The sequence below is a fragment of the Carcharhinus amblyrhynchos genome, unplaced genomic scaffold, assembly GCF_965287045.1.
Source record: "Carcharhinus amblyrhynchos unplaced genomic scaffold, sCarAmb.v2.hapA scaffold_513, whole genome shotgun sequence".
Lineage (NCBI taxonomy): Eukaryota > Metazoa > Chordata > Chondrichthyes > Carcharhiniformes > Carcharhinidae > Carcharhinus > Carcharhinus amblyrhynchos.
This window is the reverse complement of record NW_027650253.1, coordinates 45,825-61,040: the sequence shown is the minus strand read 5'-3', so window position 1 is coordinate 61,040 and position 15,216 is coordinate 45,825. Positions and strand designations below refer to the sequence as shown.

The following is a 15,216-nucleotide window of genomic DNA, read 5'->3' as shown; positions in this document are numbered from 1 at the left end:
TCCCCGGGTTGAAATGGTCGCTACGAGAGGACACAGGTTTAAGGTGCGGGGAGGCAAGTACAGAAGTGATGTTAGGGGTAAGTTTTTCACTCAGAGGGTGGTGAGTGAATGGAATCGGCTGCCGTCAGTGGTGGTGGAGGCGAACTCACTGGGGTCTTTTAAAAGACTTCTGGATGAGTATATGGGATTTAATGGGATTGGGGGTTATAGATAGGTCTATAGATTGGTAGGTGTTGATGTGATCGGCGCAACTCGTGGGCCGAAGGGCCTGTTTGCGCTGTAGTGTTCTGTGTTCTATTAAGGCAGGTGTTAATAGCGGCGTAAAGGTAAGAAAGCAGTAAGTGTTAATAGCAGAACAAAATCAGCGCTTTGTGAAAGGAAAGCTCAAGAACAAGTGACAGGCGACCCTGTAGGAGAGGGGTTGGGATACACAATTGGATTGCAATACGACCCCCTACCTCCAATCTGTTGCCATTTTAAGTCAGTATCTTACTCTCCTGCCCAGTGAAGCCCACTGAAAGACAGCACTTCATCTTCTGATCAGCCACATTACGAGCTTCCACACTCAGCACTGAGTTTAACAGCTATCGACTGTGAACTTTCTCCTCTGTCTGCACCCCCTTTAATCATTCCAGTTCTCCCCTTCTCCCCACCCCTGAACTCTGCACAAGGCTATCAGCATTTGTTGTTACGTTTTGCTTTCAGAGTGCTGACCTTGTTCTGCTCCCAGCACATGCTGCTTTCTTAGCTTTATGCCACTGTTACACCTGCCTGAGTCTTTAATATGTCCATTCAGAACATAAGAACTAGGAGCAGGAGTCGGCCATCTGCCCCCTCGAACCTGCTCCTCCATTCAATAAGATCATGGCTGATCTTTTCATGGACTCAGCTCCACTTACCCGCCCACTCACCATAACCCTTAATTCCTTTACTGTTCAAAAATGTATCTATCCTTGCCTTAAAAACATTCAATGAGGGAGCCTCAACTGCTTCACTGGGCAGGGAATTCCACAGATTCACAACCCTTTGTGTGAAGAAGTTCCTCCTCAACTCGGTCCGAAATCTGCTTCCCCTTATTTTGAGGCTATTCCCCCTAGTTCTAGTTTCACCCACCAGTGGAAACAACTTCCTGCTTCTATCTTATCGATTCCCTTCATAATCTTATATGTTTCTATAAGATCTCCCCTCATTCTTCTGAATTCCAATGAGTAACATAGAACATTACAGCACAGAACAGGCCCTTCGGCCCACGATGTTGCGCCGACCAGTTAAAAAACAATGACCCTCTAACCTAAACCAAACCCTTTCCATCCATAAACCTATCCACGGATTTCTTAAACATCCCCAAACTAGGCGCATCCACAACTGCAGCAGGCAGGGCATTCCAATCCCTCACCACCCTCTGGGTAAAGAACCTACCCCTGACATCCGTCCTATAACTACCACCCCTTAATTTAAAGCTATGCCCCCTCGTGCTAGCTTTCTCCATCCGAGGAAAAAGGCTATCACTGTCCACCCTATCCAAACCTCTAATCATCTTATATGTTTCAATAAGGTCCCCTTGCAGCCGCCTTCTTTCTAACAAAAACAACCTCAAATCCCTTAGTTTCTCCTCATAGGACCTCCCCTCCATACCAGGCAACATCCTGGTAAACCTCCTCTGCACCCTCTCCAAAGCTTCCACATCCTTCCTATAATGTGGGGACCAGAACTGCACACAATACTCCAAGAGCGGCCACACCAGAGTTTTGTACAGTTGCAACATGACGCTGCGGCTCCTAAATTCAATCCCCCTACCAATAAACGCCAAGACACCGTATGCCTTCCTAACAACCCTATCTACTTGATTCCCAACTTTCAGGGATCTATGTACACGTACACATACACCTAGATCCCTCTGTTCATCCACACTATTCAGAGTCCTACCGTTAGCCCTATACTCTACCCATCTGTTATTCCTGCCAAAGTGAATTACCTCACACTTTTCAGCATTAAACTCCATCCTCCACCTCTCGGCCCAGCTCTGCAACTTGTCCAAGTCTCTCTGTAAACTATGACACCCCTCCTCACTATCAACCACACCTCCGACTTTGGTGTCATCAGCAAATTTACTAATCCACCCAACTATACCCTCATCCAGATCATTAATAAAAATTACAAACAGCAGTGGCCCCAAAACAGATCCCTGAGGCACACCACTCGTAACTGAACTCCATGTCGAATACTTACCATCAACCACCACCCTCTGTCTCCTATCCGCCAGCCAATTCCTAATCCAATTTCCAATAACGCCCCAGTCTACTCAGTCTCTCCTCATAAGCCAATCCTCTCAACTCCAGAATCAACCTAGTGAATCTCCTCTGCACTCCCTCCAGTGCCAGTATATCCTTTCTCAGGTAAGGAGACCAAAACTGTACACAGTACTCCAGGTATGGCCTCACCAGCACCTTATACAGCTGTAACATAACCTCACTGCTTTTAAACTCCATCCCTCTAGCAATGAAGGACAAAATTCCATTTACCTTCTTAATTACCTGCTGTACCTGCAAACCAACTCCTTGAGATTCCTGCACAAGGACACCCAGGTCCCTCTGCACAGCAGCATGCTACAATATTTTACCATTTAAATAATAGTCCATTTTGCTGTTATTCCGACCAAAATGGATGACCTCACATTTACTAACATTGTACTCCATCTGCCAGACCCTCACCCACTCATTTAGATTATCTATATCCCTTTACAGACTTTCAGTATCCTCTGCACACTTTGCTCTGCCACACATCTTAGTGTCATCTGTGAATTTTGACACACTACACTTGGTCCCCAACTCCAAATCATCGATGTAAATTGTAAATAATTGTGGTCCCAACACTGATCCCTGAGGCACACCACTAGTCACTGATCGCCAACCAGAAAAACATCCATTTACCCCCACTCTTTTCTTTCTGTTAGTTAACCAATCCTCTATCCACACTAATACATTACCCATAACATTGTGCACCTTTATCTTATGTAGCAGTCTTTGATGCGACACCTTGTCAAATACCTTCTGGAAATCCAGACACACCACATCCACAGGTTCCCCACTGCCCACTGCACATGTAATGTTCTCCAAGAATTCCACCAAATTAGTCAATCATGACCTGCCCTTCATGAACCCATGCTGGGTCTTACCAATGGGACAATTTATATCCAGATGTCTCGCTATTTCTTCCTTGATGACAGGATTCGCGCATTTTCCCTCCTACAGAAGTTAAGCTAACCGGCCTATAGTTACCTGCCTTTTGTCTACCAGTTTAAACAGTGGCCTCACATTTGCGGATTTCCAATCTGCAGGAACCACCCCAGAGTCCAGCTAATTTTGGTAAATTACCACTAGTGACCATCCTGTAACCATGTCTCTGTAATTCCACTGAATCGTACTCATTCACAATGATTTGTGCTGTCAACTCATTTACCTTGTTTTTAATACTACGAGCATTCAGATAAAGTGCCCTTATACTAGTTTTTGTACCTTTTTGAATTCTAACACTTCCATTAATAACATTTCCTGAGTTTTCCTTCCTTTTAACTTTTTTCCTGATGTTTGATGTAAGGGAAAGGCAAATTGTGCGGAGGGTGTGGAGAGTCTGCAGAAGGATCTAGATAGGCTGGGCGAATGGGCCAGGAAATGGCAAATGGAATTTAATGTTGGCAAGTGTGAGGTGGTCCACTTTGGTAGGAAGAATGGTAGGAAGGACTATTACTTACGTGGCGAAAAACTGCAGCAGGCGACGGTGCAGAGGGACCTCGGGGTCCTTGTGCATGAGTCGCAAAAACCCAGCCTGCAGGTGCAGCAGGTGGTCAGGAAGGCGAATGGGATGCTGGCCTTCATAGCGAGGGGGATTGAATATAAAAGTAGGGAGGTCTTGCTGCAGCTGTATAGGGCATTGGTGAGGCCGCAGCTGGAGTACTGTGTGCAGTTTTGGGCGCCGCACCTGCGCAAGGATATTTTGGCCTTGGAGGGAGTGCAGAGGAGGTTTACTAGGCTGATACCGGAGTTGAGGGGGTTGAGCTATGAGGAGAGGCTGAATAAACTAGGCTTGTACTCGTTAGAGTTTAGAAGAATGAGGGGAGATCTCATTGAGACGTATAAGATGATGAATGGGATGGATAGGATAGAGGTGGAAAGACTCTTCCCGCTCAAAAAAGACAGTAGGACTAGGGGGCACAGCCTCAAGATAAAGGGGGGGCAGTTCAGAACGGAGTTGAGGAGGAACTTCTTCACTCAAAGGGTGGTGAATCTCTGGAATTCTCTGCCCGTTGAAGTGGTGGAGGCTGCCTCGCTAAATATTTTTAAGAAGCGGGTTGATGGGTTTTTGATAAGAGAGGGGATTAAGGGTTATGGGGAGAGGGCGGGAAAGTGGAACTGAGCCACGACAGATCAGCCATGATCTTATTGAATGGCGGGGCAGGCTCGAAGGGCCAGATGGCCTACTCCTGCTCTTATTTCTTATGTTCTTATGTTCTTATGTTCTTATTTGGAACCTTTTGTCCACGTTTTGTCCTTGCTTTGTCCTGGGCCTATAAATCTTTGTTGCAATCTCTCACAGCTCCTACCTGTCACTGACTTTCTACCCTGTTCTAGCTGCTCCAGCCCCTCCTTTACAGTGTAAAGCCCATTTCTCTCTCTCCAGCTCTGAGGGAGAGTCAGACAGATTTGAAACATTAACACTATTCTCTCTCCACAGATGCTGTCAGAGTTGCTGAGTGATTAGAGAATCTGTCTGCTTGATGATTTCCCTCATTCACACATTTCACTCTCACTGCAGCCAGGCTTCCAATTCTGATTGTAACTGTTTTTGATAAATGGCAGTATCTTCACAGCACAGCAATGGGCTGTTCTGCCTATCTACTTTATACTGGTGTTTGTGATCGACACAAGCCCCTCCTACTTCATCTTTACCATCTCACCGTCTCCTTCCACTCCCTGTTTACCCAGCACCCCCCGCCCCCCGCAATGCTGCTCACCTCTGTCTCTCGCAGTCTTACCTGAAGCTCCCAGGCAGCACTCAGCCAGCCCTTTATCTGATCAGGTATTCTTCATGAAGCTTTAAAGACACAAGGCAAATCGCTGAAGTCAGTGAGTCATTCTGGTTCAGGAAGAGGCCATTCCTCCTGTTGAACCCATGCTGGCTCTCTGCTGAGGAATCCAGTCTGTGCTATATTAGAACATAGAACATTACAGCGCAGAACAGGCCCTTCGGCCCACGATGTTGCGCCGACCAGTTAAAAAACAATGACCCACTAACCTAAACCAATCCCTTCTCGTCCATAAACCTATCCACGGACCTCTTAAACGCCCCCAAACTAGGCGCATTTACAACTGCAGCAGGCAGGGCATTCCAATCCCTCACCACCCTCTGGGTAAAGAACCTACCCCTGACAGCCGTCCTATAACTACCCCCCCTTAATTTAAAGCCATGCCCCCTCGTGCTAGCTTTCTCCATCCGAGGAAAAAGGCTATTACGGTCCACCCTATCTAAACCTCTAATCATCTTATATGTTTCAATAAGATCCCCTCTTAGCCGCCTTCTTTCCAGCGAAAACAACCCCAAATCCCTCAGCCTCTCCTCATAGGACCTCCCCTCCATACCAGGCAACATCCTGGTAAACCTCCTCTGCACCCTCTCCAAAGCCTCCACATCCTTCCTGTAATGTGGGGACCAGAACTGCACACGATACTCCAAGTGCGGCCGCACCAGAGTTGTGTACAGTTGCAACATGACGCTGCGACTCCTAAATTCAATCCCCCTACCAATAAACGCCAAGACACCGTATGCCTTCCTAACAACCTTATCTACTTGACTCCCAACTTTCAGGGATCTATGTACACATACACCTAGATCCCTCTGCTCATCCACACTATTCAAAGTCCTCCCGTTAGCCCTATACTCTACACATCTGTTATTCCTACCAAAGTGAATTACCTCACACTTCTCCGCATTAAACTCCATATTAGACAGTTTCCTGCTTTTCTCCATTACTAATCTAAACTTTATCATCACTCTGTCAAGTCCTCCCTCATGAGACCAAGCAGCAGATCCAGCAATGCCTTCTGATCATAGAAACATAGAACAGTACAGCGCAGTACAGGCCCGTCGGCCCTCAATGTTGTGCTGAGCTATGTCCAAACCCAGGATCAAGCTATCCCACTCCCTATCATTCTGGAGTGCTCCATGTGCCTATCCAATAACCGCTTGAAAGTTCCTAAAGTGTCTGATTCCACTATCACAGCAGGCAGTGTAATGGGATGCTGGCCTTTATAGCGAGGGGGATTGAATATAAAAGTAGGGAGGTCTTGCTGCAGCTGTATAGGGCATTGGTGAGGCCGCAGCTGGAGTACTGTGTACAGTTTTGGGCGCCGTTCTTACGCAAGGATATTTTGGCCTTGGAGGGAGTGCAGAGGAGGTTTACTAGGCTGATTCCGGAGTTGAGGGGGTTGAGCTATGAGGAGAGGCTGAATAAACTAGGCTTGTACTTGTTAGAGTTTAGAAGAATGAGGGGAGATCTCATTGAGATGTATAAGATGATGAATGGGATGGATAGGATAGAGGTGGAGAGACTCTTCCCGCTCAGAAAGGATAATAGGACTAGGGGGCACAGCCTCAAGATAAAGGGGGGGGCAGTTTAGAACGGAGTTGAGGAGGAACTTCTTCACTCAAAGGGTGGTGAATCTCTGGAATTCTCTGCCTGTTGAAGTGGTGGAGGCTGCCTCGCTAAATATTTTTAAGACGCGGGTTGATGGGTTTTTGATAAGCGAGGGGTTTAAGGGTTATGGGGAGAGGGCGGGAATGTGGAACTGAGCCACGACAGATCAGCCATGATCTTATTGAATGGCGGGGCAGGCTCGAAGGGCTAGATGGCCTACTCCTGCTCCTATTTCTTATGTTGTTATGTTCAACCACTCTGAGCAATCTACCTCGGACATCCCTCCTATATCTCCCACCATGAACTTTATAGTTATGCCCCCTAGTAACAGCTACATCCACCCGAGGAAATAGTCTCTGAACGTCCACTCTATCAATCCCTGTCATCATCTTATAAACCTCTATTAAGTCGCCTCTCATCCTCCTCTGCTCTAAAGAGAAAAGCCCCAGCTCCCTCAACCTTTCCTCATAAGACCTACCTTCCAAACCAGGCAGCATCCTGGTAAATCTCCTCTGCACTCTCTCCAATGCTTCCACATCCTTCTTATAGTGAGGTGACCAGAACTACACACAATATTCCAAATGTGGTCTCACCAACATCCTGTACAGTTGCAGCATAACCCCACGGCTCTTAAACTCAAACCCCCTGGGTAATAAACACTAACACACTATAAGCCTTCTTCACAGCTCTATCCACTTGAGTGGCAACCTTCAGAGATCTGTGGATATGAATCCCAAGATCTCTCTGTTCCTCCACATTCCTCAGAACCCTGCCGTTGACCCTGTAATCTGCATTCAAGTTTGTCCTACCAAAATGAATCACCTCGCACTTATCAGGGTTAAACTCCATCTGCCACTTTTCGGCCCAGCTCTGCATCCTATCAATGTCTATTTGCAGCCTACAAGAGCCCTCCACCTCATCTACTACTCCACCAATCTTGGTGTCATCAGCAAATTTACTAACCCACCCTTCAGCCTCCTCTTCCAGGGAAGACCCCCCCCCCCCCCCACCCTTTACTCAAATAACCCCATCTGTACCCCTCCACAGCTCAGCGATTTTCCTGTCACCATGCTCCTCTTCCTCACTCCCAGAGCTCTCTCGCAAGATCTTATCAATTCCTTCTCACCTGTAACCAATGGATTCTGTTCTTTGTCCTGCTGAAGGACTTTGCTAAGATTGCAGTGTCTTCTCTAATTGATATTACCATCCCATCTCCTTTTCTCCTTCTCTATCTTTCCTGAACACTAAGTCCTTGTGTATTAAGTGCCCATGTCACACGATTTTTAAGCCACATTTCTGTTATTGCCACTATATCATATTCTGTTTACCATTTGTACTCCTAGCTCACCATATTTATTCCCTGCACTCCTATTTAATATGGAATAATATACTCCTCTCTCACTGTCCAACATTCTCATCTCATTCTGTCTCTGATCTCCTCCCCCTGGCTGTGAAAGAGTAAACTGCAGCCTCCAGTGGCCAGGCTGTGCAGTGTCAGTGTGCAGAAGATCTCTAACTGTGTACATGGAAAAGGTCGGGATAAAGTCAGGGCTATGGGACAAAGATTAACTTGAGTTGAGATCTAGGGCAGTCGTGAGCTCACTGAAAGTTAACCAAACCTGAGGAACATGGGAGTGAGAGGAGATGGTTCAGTTCCTGGACTGTGCTTTATTATTCCGGTAGATCCTGGCTGAGTGGGATCTGATTGCACTTACCTGCCTTTGCTGTACAGCTTTCCATAACCCTACCTTAGCTGAAAGTCTGATTCCACTGCCCCCCCCACACCCCATTATCTACAGACATTTGAAGAAAATTCCTGATTTTCACAATGCTTTGAGAGAGGGAATCCTCCTGACTTTATCCCTGTCCAGTCTGTCTCCTTGTTCTGGATTCTTCAATGACAGGAAACAGTTTCTTTAAACAATCAGTTGATTTTAATTATTTAAATGACTCTGTTAGACCACACCTTACTGTTCTGTACTGGAGAATGGAAGCAGTGCACATTCTCAGGCGGCAGTGTTTAGCTGCTAGAGGATGCTGTCCTGCTGTTTATAAATGTTAGCATTAGGAGGGTGTTCACTGTCCTCCATCATGGGCAGCAGGGGGAGGGGGGTGGACTTGCTGAAGCTGTCATCTGCGTGGTGTTGGGGTGGGACGTTCTGATGGGTGATACAGCTTTGTATTTGAGCTGAACTCCGGTTCCTAACCTCTGCCTCTCCTCCTCCAGGATGTGTGTCCGTTCCAGATGCTGGGATGCCTGCATGGTGGTGGATGGTGGAACCTCATTTGAATTCAATGATGGTGCGATTGCCACACTGACTGTGGATGAGGAGGATGCCTTGTGCACTGTTGTCCTGGAGGAGTGAGAGGCCCTTCCTATACCTGGGGTGGCATTGGACTGTGCCCTACTACTGAGTATATGGCAGTGGGCAGTGTGGGATTGTGTTCACTGCCATTCCTGTGAGTGCCAAGAACATTTGGGGATTTGAGCTGCACTCAGTTTGATCCTGGTGACTTTTGATCTGGATTTACTTGGGCTTGAGGGAGGTGGGGAGGGAGGGGGTGGGGGGAGAGGTGGGGTCAGCCCACTGGAGGGTTCTGGATTTGTCTGGGGTTGCAGGCAGGAGGGTCAGCTCATTTTAGAGTTCCTTTGAGAAGGTTGTGCCACAGCTCCAGTGGATTAAAGCCTGACTATCAGGTTCCAGTTTGGTCAAATCTCTGCCCTCCCAGCTGTGCAATCTATCACAGGCTGGCATTTTCCTGATTTTAGTGAGTTCCATCCTGAGGCCCGTTCCTCTTCCCCAGGTAGATCATACAGCACTGTGCTGTCCACATAGCGGTGTGTAGAACAGGGTTACCCCAGGAAGGAGCGAGGAAATGGGGCTCAAACCTGCACTTTGTATATTGGTGAGTGGACAGAGGGTTTGAGTGGCCTGGACCTTAATGTTAGTCTCTCCTGTGGGACTGTACATCGACATAGAGTGGCACGGTAGCACAGTGGTTAGCACTGCTGCTTCACAGCTCCAGGGACCCGGGTTTGATTCCCGGCTCAAGTCACTGTCTGTGTGGAGTTTGCACATTCTCCTCGTGTCTGCGTGGGTTTCCTCCGGGTGCTCTGGTTTCCTCCCACAGTCCAAAGATGTGCAGGTTAAGTTGATTGGCCATGCTAAAATTGCCCCTTAGTGTCCTGAGATGTGTAGGTTAGAGGAATTAGTGGGTAAAGTATATAGGATTGTGGTCGGTGCAGACTCAGTGGGCCGAGTGGCCTGTTTCTGTACTGTAGGGATTCTGTGGTAGAGGGAGAGGCTATTATGAGGTGACAGTGTGAGTGTGTGTGTGTGAGTGAAATGAGCGTGTGTGCGTCCGTAAGTGAATGCGAGCGAGCACGTGTGAGCGTGTGTAAGCGAGCGTGAGTGAGTGAGCACTGTGCCAATGCAATCAAATGTGGAACCAAGTCAAAAGCAGTAATAAAGTTTTAAACAGCCTCCAGTGTGGCCTGCAGCTGAGTGTGAGGTCAGTGTATACTCACCCACTGTAATCACAGACTGATACTATATAGGGGGAGGCCATTTGGCCCATGCTTTTTGTACTAGTTCTTACAGAAAACCACACTGCCTCCTGTTCGTTTCTGCAGAGATTCACCACTCATTTTCAGAGCTTCCTGATGCTTTTTTACAGCAGCACATCCCAGATCTCAGTGATTGGAGAGATCAGAGTGGAACTGGGGGAGGGGGTTGGAGGAGGATGGGGTGGTCACCATGTGAAAGGCTGCAGACAGATTGAGGAAGACCAGCTTTCCCTTTGTCACACTCACACACAGGATGTTTCAGTGCTGTTACAAACCAAATGAGATGTGGAATCTGTATGGGTGGAGCTGTGGAACACTAAAGGACAAGTGTGTACACACCACTAAACAGTATTAGTGAGGTTAGGGATAGCAACAAGCAGGAAAATAGAGATGTGTGCAGTAAGGGTACAGCAGTTATTATTGGGTGACTTCAAAGAACAAAGAAAATTACAGCACAGGAACAGGCCATTCGGCCCTCCAAGCCTGCACCGACCATGCTGTCTGACTGAACTAAAACCCCCTACCCTTCCGGGGACCATATCCCTCTATTCCCATCCAATTCATGTACTTGTCAAGATGCCCCTTAAAACTCACTATCGTATCCGCTTCCACTACATCCCCCGGTAACGTGTTCCAGACACCCACTACTCTCTGTGTAAAAAAAATCTGCCTGGTACATCTCCTTTAAACCTTGTCCTTCACACCTTAAACCTGTGTCCCCTCATAATTGACTCTCTCACCCTGGAGAAAAAGCTTCTGACTATCCACTCTGTCCATGCCTCTCATAATCTTGTCGACTTCTATCAGGTCGCGCCTCAACCTCCGTCACTCCAGTGAGAACAAACCAACTTTCTCCAACCTCTCCTCATAGCTAATACCCTCCATACCAGGCAACATCCTGGTAAATCTTTTCTGTACCCTCTCCAAAGCCTTCACATCCTTCTGGTAGTGTGGTGACCAGAATTGAACACTATATTCCAAGTGCAGCCTCACTAAGGTTCTATAAAGCTGCAACATGACTTGCCAATTTTTAAACTCAGTGCCCCGGCCGATGAAGGCAAGCATGCCGTATGCCTTCTTGACTACCTTCTCCACCTGCATTGCCACTTTCAGTGACCTGTGTACCTGTACACCCAGATCCCTCTGCCTATCAATACTCTTAAGGGTTCTGCCATTTACTGTATATTTCCTATCTGTATTAGACCTTCCAAAATGCATTACCTCACATTTGTCTGGATTAAACTCCATCTGCCATCTCTCCGCCCAAGTCTCCAACTGATCTATATCCTGCTGTATCCTCTGATGGTCCTCATCACTATCCACAAATCCACCAACCTTTGTGTTGTCCATAAACTTACTCATCAAACCAGTTATATTTTCCTCCAAATCTTTTATATATATTACAAACAGCAAAGGTCCCAGCACTGATCCCTGAGGAACACCACTTGTCACAGCCCTCCATTCAGAACTTTCACTGCTACCCTGTGTCTTCTTTGACCGAGCCAGTTCTGTATCCAATCTGCATATTGATTGGCCTCACCAAACTGGTAGCAGTAAGATGGACGAGGATTTCCTGAAATGTATAAAAGATGGTTTCCTCGATCAGTATGTCAAGGAACCAGTTAGAGAGCAGCCATCCCAGACTGGGTATTGTGTAATGAGAGAGGATTAATTAACAACCTTGAGGTGTAAGATCCTTTGGAAAAGAGTGACCATAACATGGTAGAATTCTTCATTAAGATGGAGAGTGTCACAGACTAGGGTCCTGAACTTGAGGAAAGCTAACTTGGATGGTAGGAGACATGCATTGGCTGGGATAAGCTGGCAAAGGACACTTAAGGGCTTGACAGTGGATAGGCAATGGCAGACATTTAAAGAACACATGGTTGAACTTCAACAACTGTACATCCCTGTCTGGTGCAAGAGTAAAATGAGGAAGATGGCTCATCAATTGGATGACAAGGGAAATCAGGGATAGTGTTAAGACCAAACAGGAGGCAAATAAATTGGCCAGAAGAAGCAGCAAATCTGAGGACTGGGAGAAATTTAAAATCCAGCAAAGGATTTAATTTGGAAGGGGAAAATAGAATGCGAGAGTAAACTTGCAGAAAACAAAAACCTGACTGCAAACTTTCTGTAGACAATCAAAGATCAGCACAGGAAGATCAGTCCTCCAAACTTGCACTGATCACAATGCCTGCCTAAACTAAAACCGTATGTACTTATGGAGTCGGTATACTTCCATTCCCATCCTCTTCATGTATTTGTTCAGATGCCCCTTAAATGCTGCTGTCGTACCTGCTCAGGCAGCATGTTCCAGACATTTACCACCCTCTGTATAAAAAAATCTGCCTCACACATCTCTAAACTTTTCCCCATGCGTCTTAAACCTCTGTCCCCAAGGACTTGATTTCTCTATCCCAGGAAAAAGCACCTGACTATCCATTCTGTCCATCTCATTCAATCTTGTAGGTCTTGATCAGGTCACCCCTCAACCTCCAGCGTTCCAGTGAGAACAAACCGAGTTTCTCCAATCTCTCCTTATAGCTAAATGCCCTCCATACCAGGCACCATCTTGGAGGTTTACCAGGATGTTGCCTGGTATGGTGGGAAGGTCTTATGAGGAAAGGCTGAGGGACTTGAGGTTATTTTCTTTGGAGAGAAGAAGGTTACGAGGTGACCTGATTGAGGCATACAAGATGATCAAAGGATTGGTTAGGGTGGACAGTGAGAGCCTTTTTCCTCGCATGGTGATGGCTAACACGAGGGGACATAGCTTTAAATTAAGGGGTGGTAATTATAGGACGGATGTCAGAGGTAGGTTCTTTACTCAGAGGGTAGTAAGGCTGTGGAATGCCCTGCCTGCAGCAGTTGTGGACTCGTCAACTTTAAGGGCGTTCAAATGGTCAGTGGATAGGCATATGGATAAGATTGGAATAGTTTAGGTTAGAGGGTCATTAGATTGGTTCCACTGGTCGGCGCAACATTGAGGGCCGAAGGGCTTGTACTGTGCTGGAATGTTTTATGTTCTAAATCTTTTCTGTACCCTCTCCAAAGCTTCCACCTCCTTCTGATAGTGTGGTGACCAGAATTGTATACAATATTCCAAATGAGGCCTAATTAAGGATCTATACAGCTGCAACGTGATCTGCCAATGTGATTTAGGTTCAGATCGCAGCATGGTAAATGGTGACATTTGAATTCAGTACAAATCTGGAATGAAGAATTTACTGATGACCATGAAACCATTGTCAATTTTTGGAAAACCCCATCTGGGTTATTGATATCCTTTTAGGGAAGGAAATCTACCATCCTTACCCAGTCTGGCCTACATGTGACTCCAGATACCAGAGTTGAGGGAGTTGAGCTGTGAGGAGAGGCTGAATAAACTAGGCTTGTACTCGTTAGAGTTTAGAAGAATGAGGGGAGATCTCATTGAGACATATAAGATGATGAATGGGATGGATAGGATAGAGGTGGAGAGACTCTTCCTGCTCAGAAAGGACAGTAGGACTAGGGGGCACAGCCTCAAGATAAAGGGGGGACGGTTTAGAACGGAGTTGAGGAAGAACTTCTTCACTCAAAGGGTGGTGAATCTCTGGAATTCTCTGCCCGTTGAAGTGGTGGAGGCTGCCTCGCTAAATATTTTTAAGACGCGGGTTGATGGGTTTTTGATAAGAGAGGGGATTAAGGGTTATGGGGAGAGGGCGGGAATGTGGAACTGAGACACGACAGATCAGCCATGATCTTATTGAATGGCGGGGCAGGCTCGAAGGGCTAGATGGCCTACTCCTGCTCCTATTTCTTATGTTCTTATGTTCTAATGTGGGTGACTCCCAACAGCACTCAGTGATGGGTAGTAACTGGTGGCCCAATCAGTGATGCCGTACCATGAACATCCAGTAAACAATATAAAGTATACAGAGGAAGACTGAGTGTAAAGCTGGCGAGTTTTAGGAAGTTGGGACTATGAGCTCTAAGAATGGTTACTATTTCAGAGAAAATAGTGGAGGAAGCAACACCCCAGCAATGGATCAGAGCAGTACAGAACAAAGCAGACAGTCACTACCAGTTCATTCACACTTGTGAAACCCAGAGAGGCAGCTGCTGAGATCATCTTAGCTCCTGTCCCTGATGTTGCAAAAATTGGAAATCAGAAAGTATATTTTTACAAACCAAAATAAAAACCAGGTACATGAGATCAAATAAAACTTATATGAACGATGTCCCGTGCTGGGATTGGGTTAGGAGATATAGGGACAACTTCACCCTCAGTGTTCACCTTTATCAGTAAGGTTAAGAAAAGCCTTGTTCCTGTTTGAGCTGGCGATGGATTCAGCATGTCACCTGTTTCATAGAACATTACAGCACAGTACAGGCCCTTCGGCCCTCGATGTCCAAACCCAAGATCAGTCTATCCCACTCCCTATCATTCTGGAGTGCTCCATGTGCCCATCCAATAACCGCTTGAAAGTTCCTAAAGTGTCTGACTCCAGTATCACAAATCATAGAATCAATACTGTTCTGAAAGAGGCCATTCAGCCCATTGAGTCTAGACTGACTCAACTTCTCCCAAAGGGTTGTGAATCTGTGGAATTCCCTGCCCAGTGAAGCAGTTGAGGCTCCCTCATTGAATGTTTTTAAGGCAAGGATACATAAATTTTTGAACAGTAAAGGAATTAAGGGTTATGGTGAGCGGGCGGGTAAGTGGAGCTGAGTCCATGAAAAGATCAACCATGATCTTATTGAATGGAGGAGCAGGTTCGAGGGGCTGAATGGCCGACTCCTCCTAGTTCTTATGTTCCTATGACCCTCCAAAAGAACATCCTATCTAAGCCCACTCACCTGTCCTATTCCTGCAACCTTTTACATTTACCCATCTGGAACACTAGGAGAAATCCCACACAGACACGAGGAGTTTAAAGTTCATTTATTAGTGAGAAAAGTTAGCTTAAAT

At 46.5% G+C, this 15,216-nt stretch overlaps 1 protein-coding gene across 1 annotated transcript in view; it reads left to right on the top strand.

Annotated features, from left to right (window-relative positions):
* The window catches only part of nadk2 (NAD kinase 2, mitochondrial), a 73,488-nt gene extending 64,255 nt beyond the window's left edge, over positions 1–9,233 (top strand). Inside the window, exon 12 of the mRNA XM_080184000.1 lies at positions 8,919–9,233. Within this exon, the coding sequence (XP_080040126.1) occupies positions 8,919–9,057 (139 nt within the window). The 3' untranslated portion in view covers positions 9,058–9,233. The remainder of the gene's footprint in view (positions 1–8,918) is intronic.
* The last annotated feature ends 5,983 nt before the right edge of the window (positions 9,234–15,216 follow it).